The sequence below is a fragment of the Pleuronectes platessa genome, chromosome 17, assembly GCF_947347685.1.
Source record: "Pleuronectes platessa chromosome 17, fPlePla1.1, whole genome shotgun sequence".
In the NCBI taxonomy this organism is placed as follows: domain Eukaryota; kingdom Metazoa; phylum Chordata; class Actinopteri; order Pleuronectiformes; family Pleuronectidae; genus Pleuronectes; species Pleuronectes platessa.
Window position 1 is genome coordinate 10,806,247 of NC_070642.1, and position 22,655 is coordinate 10,828,901.

General features: G+C 42.8%; 1 protein-coding gene across 1 annotated transcript in view; it reads right to left on the reverse strand.

Annotated features, from left to right (window-relative positions):
• LOC128460583 (MAM domain-containing glycosylphosphatidylinositol anchor protein 2) overlaps positions 1 to 16,398 on the reverse strand; it is a 168,355-nt gene extending 151,957 nt beyond the window's left edge. The window contains exon 1 of the mRNA XM_053445826.1: positions 16,326 to 16,398. Within this exon, the coding sequence (XP_053301801.1) occupies positions 16,326 to 16,398 (73 nt within the window). The remainder of the gene's footprint in view (positions 1 to 16,325) is intronic.
• Between the last annotated feature and the right edge of the window lie 6,257 nt (positions 16,399 to 22,655).

The window sequence follows — 22,655 nt, forward strand, 5'->3', positions numbered from 1 at the left end:
AAACTGTGGGGACGGCTGTGAGGCAGGTTTCCTAAGAAGAAAGCATCGGAGGATTCGTGCCTTGTTTGTGAGTGAACATATAAATCATCTACGTCGATGAACGTTTGATACATATCAAAGCTTCAGCTGCATCAGACGCAACAACATCATTAAAAGGATCTAACTGAGGAGCACATACAAATGTAAGCATCTGTGAATTATGCATATATAGTGGTATATAATTAGCATACGAACATGTCATGGTGATTTATTTATCTTAAGCATCTGTGATGCTGTTCTTTCTTTTAGTGTTTAAATATAATTTTGCTGTGTTCTGTTTTTTATGTATTTTTTAACTTCTAATTTAAAATTTATTTTTTGAAGAGTGTTTCCCTTTAAAGTCGATGATCTAAAGAGAGTTTTGATTAAACATATAAGATTTGCAAATGAGTATGAATACTCAAATTTACCCATTGGACATGTTTGAAATACCGGTACATATACAAAAACGCAGCTTTGAATAAGAAATTATGAGTGATGTCCACAAAAAATATAATTAATTTCATTTAATCTTAAAATCAACTTCTCCCAAATTATAAAATCCAGAATCTATGCTTATACAATTCAGTCTCTACTCAAAAGTTTCAGGGTTTGATACAAGTTGCCTTGTAATTTGTTACCTGGACTATCATGAAAACAATGAAAGTTTCTGCTCGGGCACACGCATCTTAAACTTTAAAGACATTTAAGTTGAGCACAAAGAAACTTTCCCCCTGCGGCGAGTGGATTCAAAAACAGATTTCCACTATCAAACTCTGCATGAGCATCATCCAGCACAGTGTGAGTCAAACATCCCAGTGGGGTAATGACAGGCAAAACAAATCTATGACTGGAGGGGGACTTTACAGGACTTCATGGAATCTGAGAGACTTTACAAAGTAGATGCACAGTTTAGTAGTCACATCAAAATTCCTCAGACTGGACCCGTACAAACAAAATCCCTGGAGTGACATTTTTGGCTGAGGTAGTAGAGAGGATCGTCCACTAACCAGAGGGTCGTGGTTCGATACCCGGCAGCGCTACAGAAATGCAGTTCATTTACCATCACATAGTATCTATCATTTAATATTTCTGAGTGTGTTCGCTTATTGTGGGTAAATCAGCCAATCAGTGAGCAAGATCAAATTCATGGCGACATTGGATTTTAATGTGATTTGTTAGATTTGTCACATATTTAATTCACTGGATTAGACAAAGACAGACATCTAATTATTTCACCCATTAGCTCTTTCCTAATTGATTTTGATAATAAATTACATTTTAAATGAATTATTTATACTTTGATGGAGGGTTATATCGTCCGTTCCTAATTGCAATGTTTCCTTGAACGAAAAAAGATCAACAAACCTATTTGAGCTTGAGCTGCTGCCACAGATCTGTGTGTGACCGTGCAATTTTATGCCGTGAATTAATGTGTTTGAGCACATTATGTCATTAGACAGGGCAGTGAGCAGCTCCCACAGCTATTCCCCTCTTGCTGCTTTACTGACGTTATCATCATGGCTGACGTGTACTTCTGCTGCAGCTACGACGACAAGTACAAAAAGCCACTTAATGGCGATATAAATGAGTCAGAGGCCTTCTGCGTCTTGTTTTGTCTGCATGAGTGTGTGTGTGTGGGGGGGGGAGACAGAGAGAGAGGCAGCAATATAGAGGAGCAGAGAGCAAACCCATGCAAGTGTGATCCTCCCTATCTCTGTGAGAATGCACTGCACGCTTCAGAGAGTGCCATTTTATTCACTTGCATCCCTCTCACTAAACCGAGTTTGCGGCTATGACGAAATCCCCTGCTGTCTTTAAGGTTTCGTTCTGTCGCCTCACCTCCCCTCAGGAGCGTGGAGGAGGTGAGAGGGAGAAAGCCTCATCTGTCATCACAGTTTAGATCAGTGTCCTGCCTCCACCCCCACTGCCTCCACACCCCTTGCCCTCCACCCAAACCCCCAGCAACATATTATGCAACTTCAAAAAAAAAAGAAGAAAACAAGGTCACTGAAATAACCACAGAGGAATCCTAGCTAGATAAACAGAAGTGGAAAGGAAAGGAAGATCCCCTTCCTCCACTCTCCCTTTCTGCCCGCGCCCATCGCAGTGTGTGATTCGGCAGGAGGTCAGACTAGTGGAAAGAGAGACCCCGCAGCATCCAACGCATACAAATGCCTTTGGACACACATTAACACTCAAACAGGCAACATGCACAAACACAACATTGACACATACACGACAGCCACTGACAGCTGCAGAGATCAGAACAGTTTCAACTGGACACGGACCAATACTGTGTTCTAGTGTGCGCGATCAGAAAGGTTAATCGTTTTGAAGACTAACAAACCTTATTCTGATCCCTCTTTGTCATGCATTATTAATAAAACCGCTAGTTTAAAAAAAGACTTGCCCTGGTGCGATAAAAGGAGACATTGCTTCTACATTGCACAGGGGATTAACAATACCAATTACTGCCAAGGAGAAGGGAGTCGCGTGTGACTTAAAAAAAAAAAACTGCCAGCAATCTAAAACATATTACGTTGAAGTCCATACTGCTGTGTAAGGAAACAAATTACAGTTGCATCAAAAGATGAATATTTTAATGCTCAATTAGTCACAAAAATGAATCAAAAACTGAGAGGCTGCAGTCATACCAGCAGTTATATGAGGACTGAGCTAAATGCCAACAGGGGAATGCTACCATGTTCATCATGCTAAGCAGATGCTGGGTTCAAAATGATAGTTTAGCATGTTAGCATGCTGATAAGTTGCCTACAGCCAAAGCTGGATGGGGATATCATTAGTTCTGCAGGTATTTAGCATAGATTGGTTATAGATAGGTTTGATAGTTAATTAACTAGGCTTAAATTCCTTTCAGTGTCTTGCTTGTCTTGTCAGGGAGTTTTAGGTTTAAAAAAAGTTAAATTAAAGACTTTTTTAAGATAATAAAGAAAGAAATTGGACCTATGTCTACAACAGGATAAAGGAATATGAGAGCCCCAGACTTATTTACACTCCCCCATAGTTGAAGATGAGGTGAAGTAACTTGTAGAGAATAACCATCCAAATGCCATGATCGTGTGCTGTAATTAATCTGACCGAGGTGTTGTAGACTAGCTATCAGCTGCATGTTGATCTTGTTGTAGTTTCATCACAATGTGCTAATATCTGTAACATTGAAAAATAAATTCAACACTTAAAGACATTACAAACTATGCATACTGCAAATACACTTCTCTTTAAAAAGAAATAAAAAAACCTTAAAGCCCAAAGAGAGTAGCCTTAAATCACTGTTAAGATACAAAGTAAGACTTATATAGTCGTATTTAAGACCTAGTATGCAATATTTTAACATTTTCCTGGCCAAACTTTCAGATTATTTATTATTTTTACTTTAAAGTCGCTGCAAAGTATTTTTTGTTACTGCACATAATAGAGATACTAAAAAGTACTTCCTTTTTGCATAGGTCCCACCATCCACAACATGATTCAAAATATTGAACATTTTCTCTGTGCTGTTAGGTTTCTGTTTGAACAAAAAAGCAATTTGAGGACGTCATCTTGGACTTGGGACAGCATTCTTCACACTTTTCTGACATTTGTAGATTAAAGGACTAATTGATTTCATTGAAAAAGTCTGGGAAAGATAAATCTGTAATTAGTTGCAGCCCCTTAAAAGACTCTTGGACTGTTGACTGCTTGGAACACTTAATTGGAAAACATCAAAATGGCTGTGAGAAAATACAGAATAATTTATCATGTTTATACCGCAATCAATAAAAATGACCTATTAACAGATCGGGAGCATAACTTTAGTTTCACCCCTAAAATCTCCCGACCGCATGAAGTGCACGTGTGACCACTATCATCACAAACACAGCAGCTCATCTCTAAATGTGTACTTAGTATTATAATGTGACACTATAAACATCGGCTAATTGCTCATTATCCTGGTAATTTACATGCTAATTTTGTTGAGTCGGCTTCGTTATTTGTCTTTTTTGGGCGATGTAACAAGTTTGTAAAGTCCACAGTAAGTGTTTGTCAGTCCCAAACGGCCGAAGCATGATTATTTAAATTTGGACTGAGTACATTTCAACAGAATGCCAGTTTTAAGGAGCATTTCCTCCCATCAGGAACAATTTAACACTCCTTCTTGTAAGTACCTGCCCCAGAGCTGATCTCCAGTCCACCCAAAAATAATTTTCACGAGAAATTCAACTGCACTTAACTAGAAGAACCTGTGGTGTTCAGGGAGTGCATCCTCAGCTGCATGTTTCCCTTCGACTGCCACGCATGTGTATGGTCATGTCATTACATGTTAATAGGCTTCCCTCTGATGCCACGGCAGCGGCAGAGAGACGGAGGCTGTGATGGAGAGAACAGGGAACCATTTGATGTTTGCCAGTTGAAAGAATAAGCCTTCCTTTGGGTTGTGCTTTCCACTGAGGCACGCTGGGATTGAAAGAGCGCTTGCCCAGGGCTAAAGGGGATTTTTGGTGGGCGTCACACATCCAATTACCTCGGTAGCATCACAGAAATCCACGGGGAATGCACACACAAGCAGAGAGATGCACACTTTCACTTGGGCACCCCCACACACACAGCAATATGTAAGACGCCCACTGCAGGAGGCTCTCACCGCATAGGGGGCTGAGCCAAATATCACTACCCTGCTTCTGCTGGATCCACTTCTGCGGAATTCATGAATATTATCAGCAAGTACTGATGTGAGGCTTTTTATATAAATATGGATAGCAATATGGAAACACCACCCAGGTTCCACCTCTTTGGAGAGCATTATTAATACATTCAAAGAAGCTATTACTGGATTTACATGGGCCCCTCCGATGAGCCAAGAGGACCTGAGGATCCATTAATATGTTGAAGTTTATTGGTGCATTTCAAAGCTGTTTAGACGTCCTCTTTTTAGTGGAGAAAGCTGTGATTTCTGGCTTTTTTAAATCCCCACCAACAAACTTTAATAACTGCACGGTCCCACATCAGCACACTGAATACTTAGCAAAGCCATTCCTGGAATTAATGCATTTAGATTTGTCTTTTTTTTCCACTTCTACCTACACAGGTAATGACTTTAATATTTCTCTTTTATAGATAAACAGGGGCGCGAAGGCCACTGGGAAATCATACTTCACCAGATGTTACAGTGAAATTGATTTTGTTGGATATTTATAATTACACAAGAATCATTTTTCTTTCAGTAACGTGAAGCTGATAAAGCTGTTATATTTGTGTTGCTTTAAAAACCCTGTGCCACCTTATATAGTAATACAAATAATACAAATAATAGTAATAATAATTTATTTACAGAGCACTCAACAAGAAAGAAACAATAAGTATGAAACAATAAAACATGATCAGAGAAAATAGAACAATAGAATATATACAATTACGAGAGTCAACGTCAGTCATTTGTAAAAGCATTGAAAAAAATAAAAGTTTTGAGAAGGGATTTAAAAGAAGAGAATTAGTCCGTCTACATTCAACATGGAGCGAATTCCATTATGTGTGAACTCTGAGGGCAAACGTTTCATCAGCCTTCGTTTCAAGGTGAGATTTGGGAGTAACCAGCGAGGCTCCATCCAGGTCAAACCAGGTCAATAAATCTGACATTTAAGGCCTTAAAATTTAGCACAGGTCTCTGGTGTTGTATCAATCAAAATCATTTGGTATAGGGGAATGTACGATTTTGGGGTTATCAACTGAAAATACAGGTCACCAATAAAAAGATAAAGTGTGGATACAATTAAAAAGTTAATAACCATAATCTTCCTAAAATCAGACCGACCGGCCATTTTCAAATAATCAGTTATACGTAGATTAAGTGCAATTTCACACATACATCCTTAATCCCAACTGACTTTGGAGGATATACAATCCATGGTGACTGAGGCAGTCAGCTGTAGAAACAAAGTTGCTGTTTCATGAAAGGTTTTGTGCTCAACACAGAGACCTTTGACTCCAGCCACAGAGCAGATTCATGTACACTCTACACCAATATACATTTTAGAAATCATCTTGGGAGTTTTAATGCTGATAAAGGGTCAATGGAAAGCCTTTTCCTAATGATTATTGTTATTGAAATATCCTTAACTGCCCAGATATGATGCCACTCTGTGAGGCATTACCAGTAATCAAGCAGTAATATTACTACATGCAAAGGGAAAAGGCTATGTTAGGACACAGGGGACATGAAATGGGGAGAAGTAGAAATTATGAAAAAGGGCGGGAGGTCAGCTCAAGCTGTGAATGTGGCATTTGAGGAGGCCCCCCTCGGGCTTCAGTCATCTTCAGATGAAACACATCTAACTGACATGAAAGACAAGGGAAAAGGACCACCAAGTGTGCCTCTCTCTGAATTCACATTTAAAGGCATGTGAATCTTTTTCTTCAAGTCTGGAACCACTAAATAAGTGATTTCTTACCTTTTAGAGATAATAGAAAAAACTAATCACACCTTTCTCACTCTGGCAGAAAACGTCCGAACACGTGTATTAACTCCACACATCACAGGGTGTGATGATATCTTGATGAGCTGAAAATGTAGTTTATACAAGAACCGATGCTGCGTATAATACAGTTTCAACATGCAACAGCAGTTTCGAATTAATGGTCAATTGGACTTGTGCTATCGTGAAGAGTCTACATTTGGACACAGATATTCCGATGTTAACCAGACTAGGACAATAGTCTGAATAAGATGTCTGTCTTGTAAACAGCATTGTCTGAACCTGAAGAGGATCAGACGTCTTAATCACATTGCAATGTTCTATTGGGGATTTTGCAGCACTTTGCGACATCGACATACAGTAGTTCTTGAAGACAACCGCACTGTGCCCAGGATGGTTGGTGCTGTGGAGACGTCACATTTCTGGAGTCAATGAGAAACCTTAGTTATGCAATATGTTTTAAGGGAAGTGGATACTGTGAAGTGTTTTAATCGGCACAAACATCCTCATGGCGATATATATTTTTAAAGTAACAGGAATGTTGGATGTATGATGGATGTAATGAGGCCCTGATACATAATCAGAATTTTTTAAAAAAAGGAACTCCAGGCTGTAAATAGTTGATGTGAGCTTTTGTTGAGGCCAGGGATTCAGACAAGAATTTCACTGAAGGCAAAACGCGTGGGCTGATTGTGGCAAGGGAGATGCTCTCCATGAGCACCCCTCATAGACTGCTAATAACTGAAGGCCAAAGCATAAATTAAAAGAGGATGCACCAAACTGTGAGGAGACTCAATGAACTTACCAAGGTTTTTTTTACTTAAATCTGTGTATTGTTCTCTGCAGCTGAAGCGTGGCTACCACCAACTCCGACACCTACAGTGTATAAACACCGTTTATCTCCAGGTAGCGTGAACTGCAACGCTTTGGCTGCTGCAGATGCCTGAACACAGACGAGGAGGGAGACGGCAGACAATCAGAAGTGCACCGGAACTCCAACATCTGCATTCAATCTCGCTCCGAGATTTCTTTCTCCACTGACTGAACTCTCAGTGGAGAAGTGCTTCGCCTACTCCGGATAGCTGTGCTTATTTTGCCATGGGAAGCCATTAACTGACAGTGCACGGCTCGAGGTTATCCCCATGGGTGTAACAGCCTCTGGGATATACTGTGTCTGGCTGAGAGATGAAGCGAGCATGACGCTAAAGAGATTAGCTATTACATTGTGAATTTCTGTTAGAAGAATAAGGTTTTTAGGAACTATAGAGGGATACAGAGAAAGCCAAATAATACAAAAAGAGGCTCAGCAGACAGTTGGATATCCCTTTAAAGAGGCTACTAGGTTTAGTGTAACAGCCAGCGTCAAAGCGCACGTAATGACTGCATCATGTGTACGAGGACACTCTGAGGCACGTTCAGCCTCCATGATGAGTCTTGCTCACATGGGCTGATGTGTGAACACGGTGGTAAATTACATTGCCACACTTTGCTTCCCAGCAAAGTGTTGCCCTAGATAGATGGGGGGGCGAGGGGGGGGGAGACGAAGTCAGAAAATGGGTACACATGCTCCCACACTCACACCAACTGCATGTTCATCTGTGTCGAAATTTCACAGTGCCTCTGCAGCGCCGCAGCACAACTCCACGGCAGCGAGTCTCTTTTTGCCAGTAGGGGAATGTGTGGATTTGAGAGAAGAGGGCGGGTGGGGAAGCGGAGCGTGGATATGCGTGTCTTCTGCGTGGATGGGAGGAGTGAGGAGGTGTCGGTATGATGCTAGTTGATGCAGGAGTGTGTCTGTGTGCGGCTCCCATGCTGTCTGGCTGCCTGACGCTGGTTTTGAAGCTCGAGACTCTTAAAGGCGTCACAGTCAACACATTTACTCCGCCACTGTTCCTGCTTGTCAGAGATGCTTAAGCAGTATTTGCTAAAAAAAAAGACAAGTAGGCATCTTCCTCACAGCAATGCAACGGTGCTGAATTTGGCAGAGACCCATTCGGCGTCTCTACCCCACGAAACCTTTACAGCCCCCCCCACCTCCCCACCCTCACAGCCATTTTATCTGCCCCCGTGCACAATTGTAAGGCTGCTTGCGAGGAGTTTTCGTTTCTGCAATCACTTCACATTTGTTTCAGCGATTGATTTCCTGCCGTGTGAAGAGGAGAACGGGCGGGAGTGGGTGGGCAGCGAGGGAGGAGCGTGGCGAGGGAGGCAAACGGGGAAATCAGAGGATGTGCGATGCCAGGCTCACATACTGTCACCATGACAACAGACATCACTTCACAGGAGCTGCACTTAGGATGCCTGTGTGGGCTGAAGTGACATAGTTGAAGGTTGGCATTAGCCTCTTGTGGGTGCCACAACATACCGATCCTCTCGCGGTTCGCTTATTGCCTTACTTCCTCCACGCCGCCCTGCTGCGCTCGTCAGGTACATGTCGGTACTGCTGAGGGATTTGTCCTTTGTGTGTAAATGCAGGTCCCGCCAGTTTGGTTTAACAAAGACGATCAAATTGACTGACATGCGTAGAGGAAGACAGGAGGTGACACACTAATTCAGTGAGTCCCTTTCATCATGTGCGTCACTTTGAAGCTGCCTAGTATGTATAATTCCCTGTGATTTGAAGTGACGCCAATCATGGAAATGATAACTCCAGCTTCGGAAACACACCACAGACTCTCAAACACATCTGTACACTATCCGATGTTTTTAAAATCCAAACTAGCATATGACTCATCAAGTTCCAGTACACAGATGAATTGATTATAGACGGTAGCACCAGCTGAATAGTAATGAAGGCATTTGCAGAATGGTTTAACACTGAATGAATCATCAATTTACACACGAAGTTCTAACATGTCGTCATATTAGATGTAAAGCAGGAAAGAGGACAAGTGCATATCAGCCATTTTCTTCTCTTCATGCACAAATCATAAACCTGACTACAGATATTTCAGTCCACTCTTATCAGCATTCAGCATGTACGGCTGGATGCCTCGCTCTCTGCATACCGCCTTGTTTATCGTGTAATGCATGTAAAAGGGAAGGTTGCCGCAATGAAAGCATGAATGCCTCTTGCAAGAACAATCAGTTAGGAGGGAGGTGTGGTAAAACTAAAACACGGAGCGTATTTGATGAGATTTTAATGACCTATCTGCGAGGCAGTCGTTATAAATGGTGGGAAAAGCGTAAAACCGAAGCACGGAGAAGATGAGCTCTGACTCATGAGCGGATCATGTTTAAGCCTATGGGGCCTATTGTTTCAATTACCATTCTCATTATTGCACCACATCCTTAACCTCAGAAATGTAATGCCATACTGTATACTGCGGAATTCACAAACAGGTGTTGATGTTATAATAAGGTCATTCACAAACGCAACAAGTGTGTCCCCGGTTTCTGTGTTCTACATCCAGCCAGGTTTTTGTTTCTGGTCAAGCACAGAGATGATACATGTAATAATCTGCCCCAAAAGTCAATGTTATCATTTTAGTCATTTTTTAAGACCAAACAACGTCTATTTAATTTTGCCTCTCATCACATATAGCCAACTTACTTGTATTCATCGACTTAAAACTAAGTAATTTGGGATATTTTCACAATGTCTTCCAATAGGAGTCTTATTCCAAGGATTTATTTTAGAGTGTGGATTCCCGTCCTAGCAGGTCCCGCTGTGCTGGGCCAGGTTTGGGTATTAGTTCTGAAATGATATATTTTTGGTTTGATCATGTTGGCTATGTTGTGAACTTGCGGTTTTACTTGACACAAAACACAAAACATTTCTTTAGCAACGTCCCATCACTGGATAATTATAACCACTGCTGCTTCAGAATCCGGAAAGACGCACATGAAAGTTTCCTGCCTGAGTGGCCTCCCTGCACTCTCCCTCTGACTTGTGCTCACTTTAATCTTGAACAAGAAGCGACACCCAGTTTATCCAGGAACATAAATATGAATTCAGCAGGTTTTTATAAACCTGCTAAAGATTAGAAAAAAGCAAAGCAGATTTTGTTTTATGAAAACCGTATTTTGCTTCATTTGTTATAATAGTAACAGTCAAAAATACGGTTAAAAGCACAAATCATGAGGCTAAAAATATATCACGTATGGAAATAAAATCCGAGGTCGAGATGCATCTATAATCGTTTAATCATTGAATCATAGCCCTCTACATAGGAATCCAATTGTGAGGTGCCTGGTTTTTACAGTTGTGTAATTGCGGGAAATAAGGGGGCGTGGTTGGGTTCTGACTCAGGCTCAGTGGAGTTCAGACAGAAAATGTCAGCCTGAGCCGCAAATTCATCATCCTTACATGAGTCACAGATGCAACATCACAATTAACCCGTTTGGCTTTTTGGACCCAGACACTGCGGCTTTAATTCATTGGAGTTGGACCATGTGTCTACCAACATGAGGAAATAAACACTATTAAAAGAAATTAAATCACTAAAGATAAAAAGCTTGCAGCTGCACTGGCTATATAAGCGGAACCAAAGTTGACAGATCTGGTTCAGTTTAGGCCTCCTCCACAGGTTAGAGGCCTAGTGTTCATTAAAAGTAGAGAATTGCATTTGACTCTAAATAAACCAGGGAACGAGCTCGGCCTTGACATGTACCAGAACAAGACTTAACGAATGAATGACTACCAGATCATTAGCAGCAGCTTTCTGTCCTCAACACAGTACAGAGCAGGACAAGTAGCTCAGGGTTTGGGGATGTGGGCTTAACAGTTGAAGCAGCCAGCCAGGTTACAATAAGCCTCTTTGGTCCACGGTGGGGATTTGGCCTTGAATGATCCAGAGGTAAATTGTGTTCCTGAACTCATCCAAATCCTCACAGTAGAAGGAGGAAAGTATTACAGGTGTTCATGACGTGTGCAAAGTAGCCAAAGCTAAATTATTCTTTTTCTTTATAGTTTTGAACACAAATCATCAAGAAAAAATGTTACACTTGGTGAACACTCCAAAACATATTCCATTTATCTCAGCTGTGCATGGCTTCATCTTTGCTTTTAACAATGCATGAGAGAAAGGGAACAGGATGAGTTATTTTCCCGGCAGAGGACAGTTGTTAAACATCTCTGCAACTGTACAACCCTGAAGCCTGCGTCCCCGTTTTCCATTCTGCTCACTGCCAAACTATACACAGCTGCATCTTCCAAAAAAGCCAGGGGGGGGCCGAGAGAAGGCAAATCAGAGAGTGGCATCCTTCCAATGGAGAGCGCCACCCTGCCATGCAGATACACACCCCACACACCCACGCGCAACATGACCCCTTGGCATAACAGTTAAGCAGCAAGTCACAGAGATAAAATTAAAGGGACACTTCACTGATTTTACACGTAGGAGAAGCATGACACAGTCTGTGGTTGTATAACATCTTCTCTGGCACAGAAAAGGCTTTTTAGGCATCATCCATACTACTGCAATGTCCAAATTACTGAACTAATCTGCACAACAGCTGTTAGCAGACAACAGGGTCAGCAACACTTGTAACTGATTATTCCAAGACTAATGGCAGTTGTTTTCTTCAGGATGGGAGTCATGTGATTAAAGCCTGATGAATCAGTGAAGGCTAAGTTGTGTCTGAAAAGACCCAACCAGCACGTGTCTACATTATTCTTTCCAAACATCTCCATTTCAAGAGTCAAGAGTCAAGAGTTTTCAGATTAAAACGACTCCAGCAACTTAAAAAACTTCTCTTTTAGTGTTAACGTGTTAGCGGCTCTACAACTCCAGAGTAGTGTGGACACCAGGTGTATCCACAGCACAGTTGATACGTTATCAAATGAAAATATAGTCGTATGGATGTAGCCTTAAAGTCTGAGAAAACGCCACCCTTATGATGTCATAGTGACATCACTGTGGGAATTGTAGGATCTAGCAATTTAGGAGGTTGACTCAAGTATGACTCTGGATACCTCAGCCCCTTTTTAAAACAAAAAAGGGCGGTCTGTCACAGGTCCCCTGGCTTTTTGAACATGCACTGCTAAACCTGAGAACAATGTTGAAGTCTGGTTTCCAAAATCCACCACAACCAAACACAGCTGTTTCACCTTAATCGCATTGTCTTCGAGAATTTAAGCAAAACTGTCAAAGATATGCAGAGAATACTTAGCAGCATGCCTCAGACTAAAAGTTTAAACATTGTCTCTGCAGTGTATGTTCAGTGTCAGTCTCAGAGGACTGGGTCCAAAGAGAACTGACATTCAGTATGATTAAATTGGTGCTATCTAAAGCCCCACCCAGGGGTACGTAGTAATCCCCAACGTGCACGACACGTTGTTCTACTCCGACGAATTCCTTCTTACACCCAGCTGTATATCCTCATTTGTCTCTGATTGAAGCGCATACACTGAAGACGTCCGTTTGGGTGTTCCCCGGAGGATTGAAGAGGAAGAGACAGCGGCAGCGGAGAGAGAGGGAGACAGGCAGGGAGATAGGGACTAAAAGCGAGAGGGAGGAGAAGAGATAGAGTTATCCATGGTCTCATTACGGTGGGAAATGTGAGGGTCCCGATCCAAGGGAATGATGAAGGACTCCGTGGAGGAGGCCTCTGAGAACCAACAAAGACGGCTTTAGTTTCACTGGCAGAATGCATTTGCATAGCTTAGAAGCCAAAGCGTCTGAACCGGGGCTCATGAAAAGAAACCCCAGCAATTGCTTGGACTTCAATGCAAACGAGAGGGAGCGAGAGAGGGAGAACGAGGGTGGGAGAGAGAGAGAGAAGTGGGATGGGAGTAAAAGCATTTGGAACTTTTTTTTTTTTTTTCTCTCTTCAGTAGCATAACACAAAACGAGATCAGGAACATCTGCACATCCCATGGAGGTTGTCGTTGACTGACTTTGATGCAAAGAGAACATACTGAGGGCGGTACATCTGCAGATAAAGCAACAAGCACTAACACATTTCCACGCGATCATAAGACTCATGCTCGATTGTAGCTGTGTCATGTTATTATTTAGTGCAGTTTGATTGCAAGCAGCATTACACATGCATGTCACTTGAGAATATTTATCAGGTTTGTAGGCACATCCTGGGAGACTTCCACCCACTATGATGGAGGAGCAGATACGGGCCCATTGAAGCTCTGGAGAGCAACACAGGAGACGAGCACAGGTCGAGATAATAGAGTAGTTCTCCAGGAGTAGAGTGTGTGGTGAATGAACGCCATACACTCACAGGAAAGAAGGGAAAAGAGAGGAAAGGTGGAAGAGAGGAGGGGGATAGCAGATGTTGCACTTCAGAGGTGCTTCTCTTTTCCCCTCTGTGGCCTGGAGTCATGGAGGGATGACTAGCCTTCATCAATCCTCTTTAATGACTGTGGCAGCACCACTTAACGCAGTAGTATGTGATTTCTTCATTACTGCATCATGATTCCACCATTTAGTCTGCAGCGAGGACGTATACTGATGTTCGTGGATGAAAATAATCACAGAAAATCTAATTTTCGCAAACTCCCCGATTCATCTGCTGTTGGGTTAATTTGGCAATCAGCTAGGCAAAATGATATATGATGCTTTTAGTGTGACAAACAATTTGTCTGGTGGTAGTCATGGCTATACTCGTCATGTTTTCCAGTCGGAAAAATAGGAAAATCCACCCTTGCATGATCTTCCACTTTTAAAGATAGGACTGGTTCTGTGCACGCTGGCCTTGCCCTCTATAAAAGCCTTTGTGGAACATTCCCAATTCCAAGTTACTTGGCACCATTGTATGTCATCCTCTCGCAGAGTTAATTTATTCAGTCACGCACTCGCCGCCTTTCACCTGTGGTGCACAATACTCCATTTCGCTGACCCTCACCAGCTCGCCTCATGTGTCAAAACCTTCAGTGAGTACAATGGGAGGTGACGCAGCATGCATGCTGATTTTCGCCACTATCAATAATGAATTTTGACTTTTGAACTTTGCCATTTTCATTCAGACCAGCTCTCCGGAGGAAATGCTGTATGCTTTAAACATGAGATGCTCCTCACCATTTACAAGAATGGGATGTAAGTTTGGAGTCTAAAACATCTATGTGCAGCAACTATCTGCCATTATCCCTTTGTCTGGTGCCATAGTAAAATAAACAGCAGCAAATCCTAACTGGATAACAAAGATGGGGAGTGTTCAGGCTGCACATCAAATATATAAACCACACAATCACAAATATGGACAGTCAGTTGCACACTCAAACAATTCCATCTGATACATCCCAGCCTCTCCTCCTCTGCTCCAATAAGCCCACGAAGCCACACATAACACTATGCTGTTGCCATAGTGGGATACGATTCCTCCTAATGAGCTCGCGTCTTCATCTGCACGCACTCGCTGTAGCATAGAGCGCTCGCTCCCACCAAGAAATCTGCAGCTTTGATCTGACGTGCACGTGTTGAGTTGTGATGGTTAGCGACATGCCAGTCTCTGAATATATGCTTGTCTTGGAGACAGGCCGGTGAAGAAGATATTAAATTGAGTAGAAGCGATTATTACTTACGACATGTATGTTTGATGAACGGCTATGCCCTGTGGCTTAACGAATAACACGGAGGAATTTACCAACTCCAAACAACAGCTCCTATACAGGCATAGCCTTAGACTGCCTAATCAGTCCTGAGAGGTTTGGAGACGAGGCTAAATTGATAAGTATATCAGCTCCACATTTGCAGATATGCTTTAATGTAGATGTCTCTGAAACAGGTGTTAAAACTTGCAGTAATGTGATAACTGTGCACATACTGTATTTGAGAAATCATTGACGTGTGCTGTGATTATTCTCCAATTCACTTCCCCCCTCTAGAGCAAATGTAAGGAAAAAATCCTGGCGCATCATTGGTCAGGTGCTGACAGGGACAAATCGTTGTCCCTGTCAGACTCACAGTTACCTTTTATTGCTACATCATGTCAGCACACACACACACTCGAGCACACACACCCGCCATGGCGACAAAAGATTGTCTTAGTGCTTGGCAACGACCTCTGAAGCAGAGCTACCCACATCCCTACTTGATCTCACATTGGCCCCGGCACAATCCCTGCTTTGGTCAGAGCCACTGTCACTGCCGACAGGTCAGCCCTGTGCGCCTCAAGGTTTCCTCCCTGGTCCAGTGTTAGTGCACATGAATCATTATTTCCTCACTGTGCTGCTGCTGCTTCCTTGCTGCTGCTGCTGCTGGGAGGATGACGATTCATAGGAGACATCTGTGCCACTGGTTGCACAAGCAGACAGGGTAATAGACGGAAATGTGAGTGTGTGTGTGTGTGTGTGTGTGTGTGTGTGTGTGTGTGTGTGTGTGGGAGGGAGGGAGGGAGGGAGGGAGCGAGTGACATAGAGACACTCAGACAGACCTAAGGAAGAGGTAGACAGATCAACCACATAAAATCACTCATGACTCTGCCGACTAGGCGTCACAGCAGACGACAGTGCCAGGCCAGCCAACCTTCTGAATAACAACACATTACATGCATGCAGGTGACCGGTCTGCAGAGGCGACAGGCTCCAAGACGGCTCCACCAGGTCCCAGCGCAGTAATCTATGAGCGAACACTACTAAATTTAGCCTGCTCACCGACCATCCTGAGTGATGGATTGGATGATAAAAGTGGCTGTGCATGATTGGCTGCACACACGATTTGCTGTATAACCTCAGGGTTGCAGAAAACATTCGGAGCCTCTCACTCAGACGTGACTTTCAGAACCGGGTTTGTCGCCCTCGCATGAGCTGATGCTGCATGATTTTTGTTTTATTACTGGACCTTGTGAATCTATAGGGGATGAGGGGAGATTTATGTGCATCACTGTTTTTACAAGGTCATGATCACATGTTTGGTTTCAGGAGAAGCACAAACTCACCATACACTCCTTGGCAACGGATGCCCTCCACGATCAGCGCCAGCAGCCCCCAAACACAGATAATTAGATCCATCCTTTTTTTTCACGTTAATCTCTGCATATCCAGCTCTCAATGGCAAGAAGTCCTCTCCGGGGAGGTGCAACCTAGCTGAGGTGCATAGACGCCGCGCTGCTCTGGTCCTCACGTCGACTGACAGGGGCAGTGAAGGTATTTAAAGACTCAGGTGGGGGTGGTTTGGATGTCCAGTGCCATTAAGTCAAAATAGCGCAGCGCTGGCGGCACAGTGGCGCCGCGGAGGATGCGGGGAGCGCGCTGCGGAGCCCGGCCTTATCTCAAACAGCGACCTCTCCTCGCCTCCAGGTGGATGCCCTCCTCCTCACAAGTGGGGGAAACAGTGTGAGCTTCGTCTTTAGCGAAACCCCGCGGGGCGGATAGCCGAGGGCGCGCACAGACGCTGCTGACAACGGGCTGAGGGAGGCTCGGTACCCACGGACATTGCTTCTCTATTCCAGCTGTGGCCACCGCTCGCTCCGCGGATGCTGCTGCACTGACTGCACGCTGTCACACGAAGCCATCACCTCAGCCTCACTCAAATTCTCCCCGTTCCCATCATGTCCCGGTGGATAAAGTCGTCAAGCGGAGGATGGTGCGCTCAGACAGGAACATCACGACTGCGCCGCCGACGCCGCGCGCTCAACTCATCTCTACCGGTGGCGACGACGAGGGGGGGGTTCAGTCCGGAGAGCAGCGGCGACGCACGGCTTCTCCTCCAGGCGCCTCGGAAGCGTTCGCCGCGGATGTCTCGGCGTTCCGAGAGCACTTTTCCCCCTCTCCTGATGGATTCACGCGTCGGTGGGAGCCGGATGTTTCCCCGCCGCGGATCCAGTTGAGCATCGGTCACGTTGCGCAATACGTGCTGACGGAGCCCGAGTGGCACCGCAAACGGTCTGTGGCTACGTCAAGAGGTGCGTGGCTCCCGGGCGCTCATCTGTATGGGAGAGGCTTCGCTCGGCGTCAGGAAAAGAGGCATGAGAGGCGCAGCTGCTGGAGGATGCTGGGAGAGAGGGAGAGGAGGAGAGGGAGAGAAACACAGAGAGAGAGAGAGAGAGAGAGAGAGAGAGAGAGAGAGAGAGAGAGAGCGAGAGAGGGAGAGAGGGAGAGAGGAAGAGGGAGAGACCATTGGAATCCAGGAGCTCCAGCTTTGACAGACCCCTGCAATCAACACTCTGCTGCTTAATGTCCAGAGATTATCTGGAGTTCAGTGCAGGTCTGGAAGTAGTTTGTTTCCCCACAGGGTGTAATTCACGGGGGGGATCTCTCTCTCCCCCCCCCCCAACCCCAAATTGGCCCCTGATGCAGCAGACCCAGTTTGTTTGTCTGATGTGTGATAGATTTCACATCTAAGGTCAATTAAGAATCTCCAATCAACCTAATCAAGAATCTGCGTGTGTCTAGACTGTGGGAGGAAGCCGGAGAGAAAAGACAACACCGGACTAAGCCCTATATAAACACAGACTATTTACCATTTTTTTGACCGTGCCATTTGACCCCCCAACCCATAATCCCTTGAGACAATTCATCTGCTACATCTAATTTCTCGGGCTTGAAACTGTGATCTTTCTGTGTTAAGCCGAGCACACACTGCTGCTGCCACAGGCCCACATATTTTTGGTAAACTTTTTTTTTTTTTTTGCAATAGAAAACTTTCAAAGTTTTAAAGAGTCAGAGCTAAGTGGTTCCAAAATGGGGTCCCAGTATATGCCCTCAGGGGTCCTGCTGGCAGTTCCTGGGGGGCTCCAGCAAGAAATAAAAAAAATCCATTTCATTATATCCGTTTTCAGCGAGCAGAAATATCTCAGTGAAAGAAACTGCAGTGAGGACTATTTTGACCAGTGGATTTATTCTCTCCATTGTCCTCCAAGTACAATACAGACGTGTGGTCTTACAGAGCATTTCATTGGGAAAACACTTTATTTTATTTCCAGCTCAAGTGTTGGGTTACAAAATCAATAGCTAGCAGGATCTTAAGAAAAATAAAAATTTTGACTAAAGTGGTTACCTAGCAACACAGTTTAAATGCAATGATCTTAATAGGCCTGACACTTCCCCCAGTGGAGAAGCTATACTTTTGGGACAACTGGGGATGAATGTCATGAGCCAGAGTTTGATCCATTATCAAACATCCAACAAGGGCTTGTGGCTATGAATCAGCACTCGATTAGGGTTCACTCGGATTTATGACGATTAATAATCATCTTTTAATGTCTTCTTTATTCAGCTGCCAGCTGCCGTCTTTTCAAAGTTACACTAAAGCCAGATTGCTCGCCAGATTTCAGCTTCACATCATCCTATCAACATTGACAACATTACTTAAACAAGTAAATTGTGTTAAAGAGTAAATGTTTCCAGTAAAGCAAAGTAAATAGTGAAACAATCTCATCTGAACCACAGGCTGTCCTTAAAGGGCTGATGCCTTCAGCAGGCAGCTGGGGATCAGCTTGGGAAGTGACTAAGTGAGCACCAGTGGGTGGTTTGGCGCCCTCTACAGGGCTAAATTAAATGAATCTATTAGCATGCTGTCATTGGAGTTATGTCAAATTTGTGAGCAGGCTATCATGTTGATTTACCTTACTCACTGTTTAAAAAATAGAAATAAAAATGACATCATGATTATTTTATCCGCCACATTACTTTTCCATCATCGTTATGCAGCCAAGCAGTCAATATATGATCCATAGATGACGACCTCAGTGAAATCGAGGAATAAAATGAGTTTAGTATTTAATATGGACATTACAAATTTTTGGATCTAAATCATTAATCTTGTCGATCCTTTTTATACTATCATTAGTGTGTTTCCTTGGAGCAGAAGAGACCGCAACTGTAATTATTAAAAAAACTGCTCAGATAATATTTTCTGCAAATAACTGGCCTTGCTTTGTGAGGAATGGAGAGCTCTGTAATTATGTTCTCTCCTTAATTCAGTATGGTTAACTATCTCTCCCGCTCTATCTGTCTCTTCCCGCTCCTGCTCTGTGAGAGGAGATGTGCATCTGTTTGTGCAGGTGTAAGAAAAACTGTGCTTTCATTTCCGGATGACTGAATACAAATTTCCATTAAATAAGTCATTTAATATTGAGTGTTGACTTGAATTTACTTTGAACAAATTGCTGGCGAGATGTTTTGAGTTTCAGGAGGTTTATATATTCTCTCTTTAAATCATTCCTGTTGTTTATGCATTCATCCATCCATTCATTATCTATACCGCTTACACTTTGAGGGTTTGAGCCAATCCCAGCTGACATTGGGTGAGAGCATAGACTGAATATAAAATATGGGCCAAATGAGCAAGATGGAAGTGTTTTCATTGGGGGCATTGGAGCTTCAACTCTGGATAGTGGGAGGAAGTGGAGACGTGTCGGCCGTCTTTATACTCTGTTTATTGGCCAGAGGCAGGTCTCTAGCCAATCGCAGGGCTGACATACGGAGACAATTCACACTTCCAGGGAATTCAGATTCCCCTATTAACCTGTTGGAGCATAAGAGGAAGCCGGAGTATATGGAAAGAAAAACGTGCATTTGTGGTTTTATTCTGCTGTGATTTCAGATGCTCACGCCACACTACCACCACCACTCATCTGCTTACCTGTTTTCCATTATATAAAGTGCTTTTTTCACTTATTTGCTGTGTGGTTTTCTTTGTTACATGTGCCTTATAGCTCTCCAGCACTCTGTTCTTTGCCTTCCTGTTTTGATCCAGATCATGTTTTGGACCTTGTTCTTATATTTAAGAATTAAAAGTGAATTGCTCTTTGAAAGGGTGTACTTGCATGTTTATGCTATAATTTCCTTCTATCAGTGGTATACAATGGTTTCAAATAATGACAATTATACCATTTAATGCGATATTATAAATAGTCCTACTTTAATATTTTTTAATAATGCACAAAGTGAGATGTTTTCTTTCATAGTTTACAGCTCTAGTTCTCTGAGAATTTATTTCATATCCAAGCAGGATTGGTTTTGTACAATGAAATATCACATTGATATTATCTAACTAAACGGATGTGTACATATGTATGTGTATAGGAAAAGCCCTCTCAGTTTATTACTGTACCCAGTGTTGTGAGGTTCATTTTTAAAATGTGTTTCACTCCAGATTGCGTGCCCGTATGTAAGATTCTCTGTCAGATTAGTCAAAGTGAGAATCATTTGTTCAACACATTGGCTAATGTGAATGTTGTTATACATTATTATTGCATTTAACACTGACTGAATGTGGCATACACACAATCCTGCTGCCTAAAGTAGACTGAACCTAGAGGCCTGTTCTCCAAAGCATGTCTCGCTAAGCTGTCATACAATGAAGGTTATAAACCAGATAAGTCAACCCATGGCTACCAGAGCATTTTCACATAGGAGCAATAGTTTGCAGCATAAGACCAATCATAAACATGGGCACATCCACTGTCAGCAGAGCAGAATATCTGATTTACAGAGAGCAAACTGTAAAAGAAGAAAAAAAGGTAAAAAGTTTTACATATAACCAAGGCTTTAAGCAACACTTACAGCTGCCAAATGCAGGAAGTAAAGCTGGCAAATGCTGACTGTGTGAATCTGTAAGTCAATAAGCTCGCTGCCACATCATTACAGCATAAATAAATTTGTGTATTCCACTTAATGGATGTGTTCTTAGATGTATTATTGCTTGTATGGCAATTTTAGCCTTATTCTTTCGCTGAAACCCTGGTGGTGTCAAATGGATTTGTGAGCAAATATAAAGTATAAACAAAAACATAATTCAAAGTGGTAAGTGGGCTTGCTTTCACATCCTATAAATACAACCGGCAGAAGCCTTTAGTGCTTCAACCAGCCTCTGTTGTAGGATGATGTTGGTATACAAAAGCACAATGGAACGGCCTGCTGCTTTTCTGCAGCAAATAAGAAAAAAATGAAATAAAGAAGACAGGGGGACCCTCCTACACAGCTGAGGAGCTGGCTCTCTGCAATAATGAGGGTCGCTCATAAAAAGCCTCTTCAGGGTGAAGACCAGAAGGGCTCTGCTGGTCTGAGGACACTCTACCCTCCTAAAAAAGACCCTCTTACATCCGCACACCGAGCTCCATAGGGTCTGCTCCAAGTGGTGTTGACATTTTCCAAGGGAGCTGATTGGTCAGCAGGTGGTGGTTTTCTATGCATTCACTTGTGATCTTGAACATAACCAGCTTCAGAGCCAGTTAGGAGTTCACGATTCAGTTACTGTGGTGATTTACTGAAGAGAGAAATAAATCACTTAAACCTCCAGTTACTAGTCACTAACCCTGCTCTGTGGCACAGGCCTCAGAAGACAGGTTAGTTTGTCTGGCAAAAAGCATCAAGATCCTTGACTGTATATTTTCCATAGTATTAGGTCAGAGTCAAGGAATTACTATTTCATAAAAGATTAAAATAAAAAATATTACCTGAAAAGATGTTTTTTAACTTGTGTTTCCCACAAATAAATCTGCAGTAGAGCACAGAGCAAGAAAGCTAGCTCGTTAACTAAGAAGATGAACTCAACAGTTGTTTAAAAGTTCTCATACATCGTATGTATGTAATTGGGTAGAAATCAAAACAAACAAATTTAGTTTACATTGTGCATGTTGAATATTGGCTAGACTAGATGCTAAAAGGCCGATCTGATATTGACTAGACAAGAAGATAGCTCATCAGGGAAAAGGCGTTCACCAAACTAAGCATGCAACTCAACTACAACTGCTCCTGTAGTTAAAAATGCACACATTTGTATTCTGATTACCACATATTTGACTTACTAAATACTAAATACTGTTGCTCGTATTTTCTTTTCTAAAACCATGCTCTACACGTCTCCTGTTACTCCCCAACACTGAGTGTACTTCTGCATCACCACTCCAATATGGACAGGAAAGGGAGGAGGGAGCTTATACTTAAACTCCCCATCTGACTATTGTGAGTCGGCTCTGAGTCTTCTACTTCCCATGTGCAATTTAATGTAGCCTTCCATATTCAAGATGTCTAATGCTACTGCAGTGCACTGACTTTAGAAGGAATGCAATTATAGAGCCCATTGTGAGCCCAGTCTACACGTAGCATCACGATGGTTTTTTTATAAATGTAATATGCCCTCAGCACTATTGTAGTTGAAGCCGAATAACATTTCACGAAATATATTCAGTCATAAAATGGACGAGGTGTTGAATATGATATGAAACAAGACAATTTGGCATTTGGGGAAGCCTCACTGGGCTTTGCATTCTTCTTCAAAGACCTCAATGACGTCAGAAGGCAGTGTGTGTACGTGTGTTTGT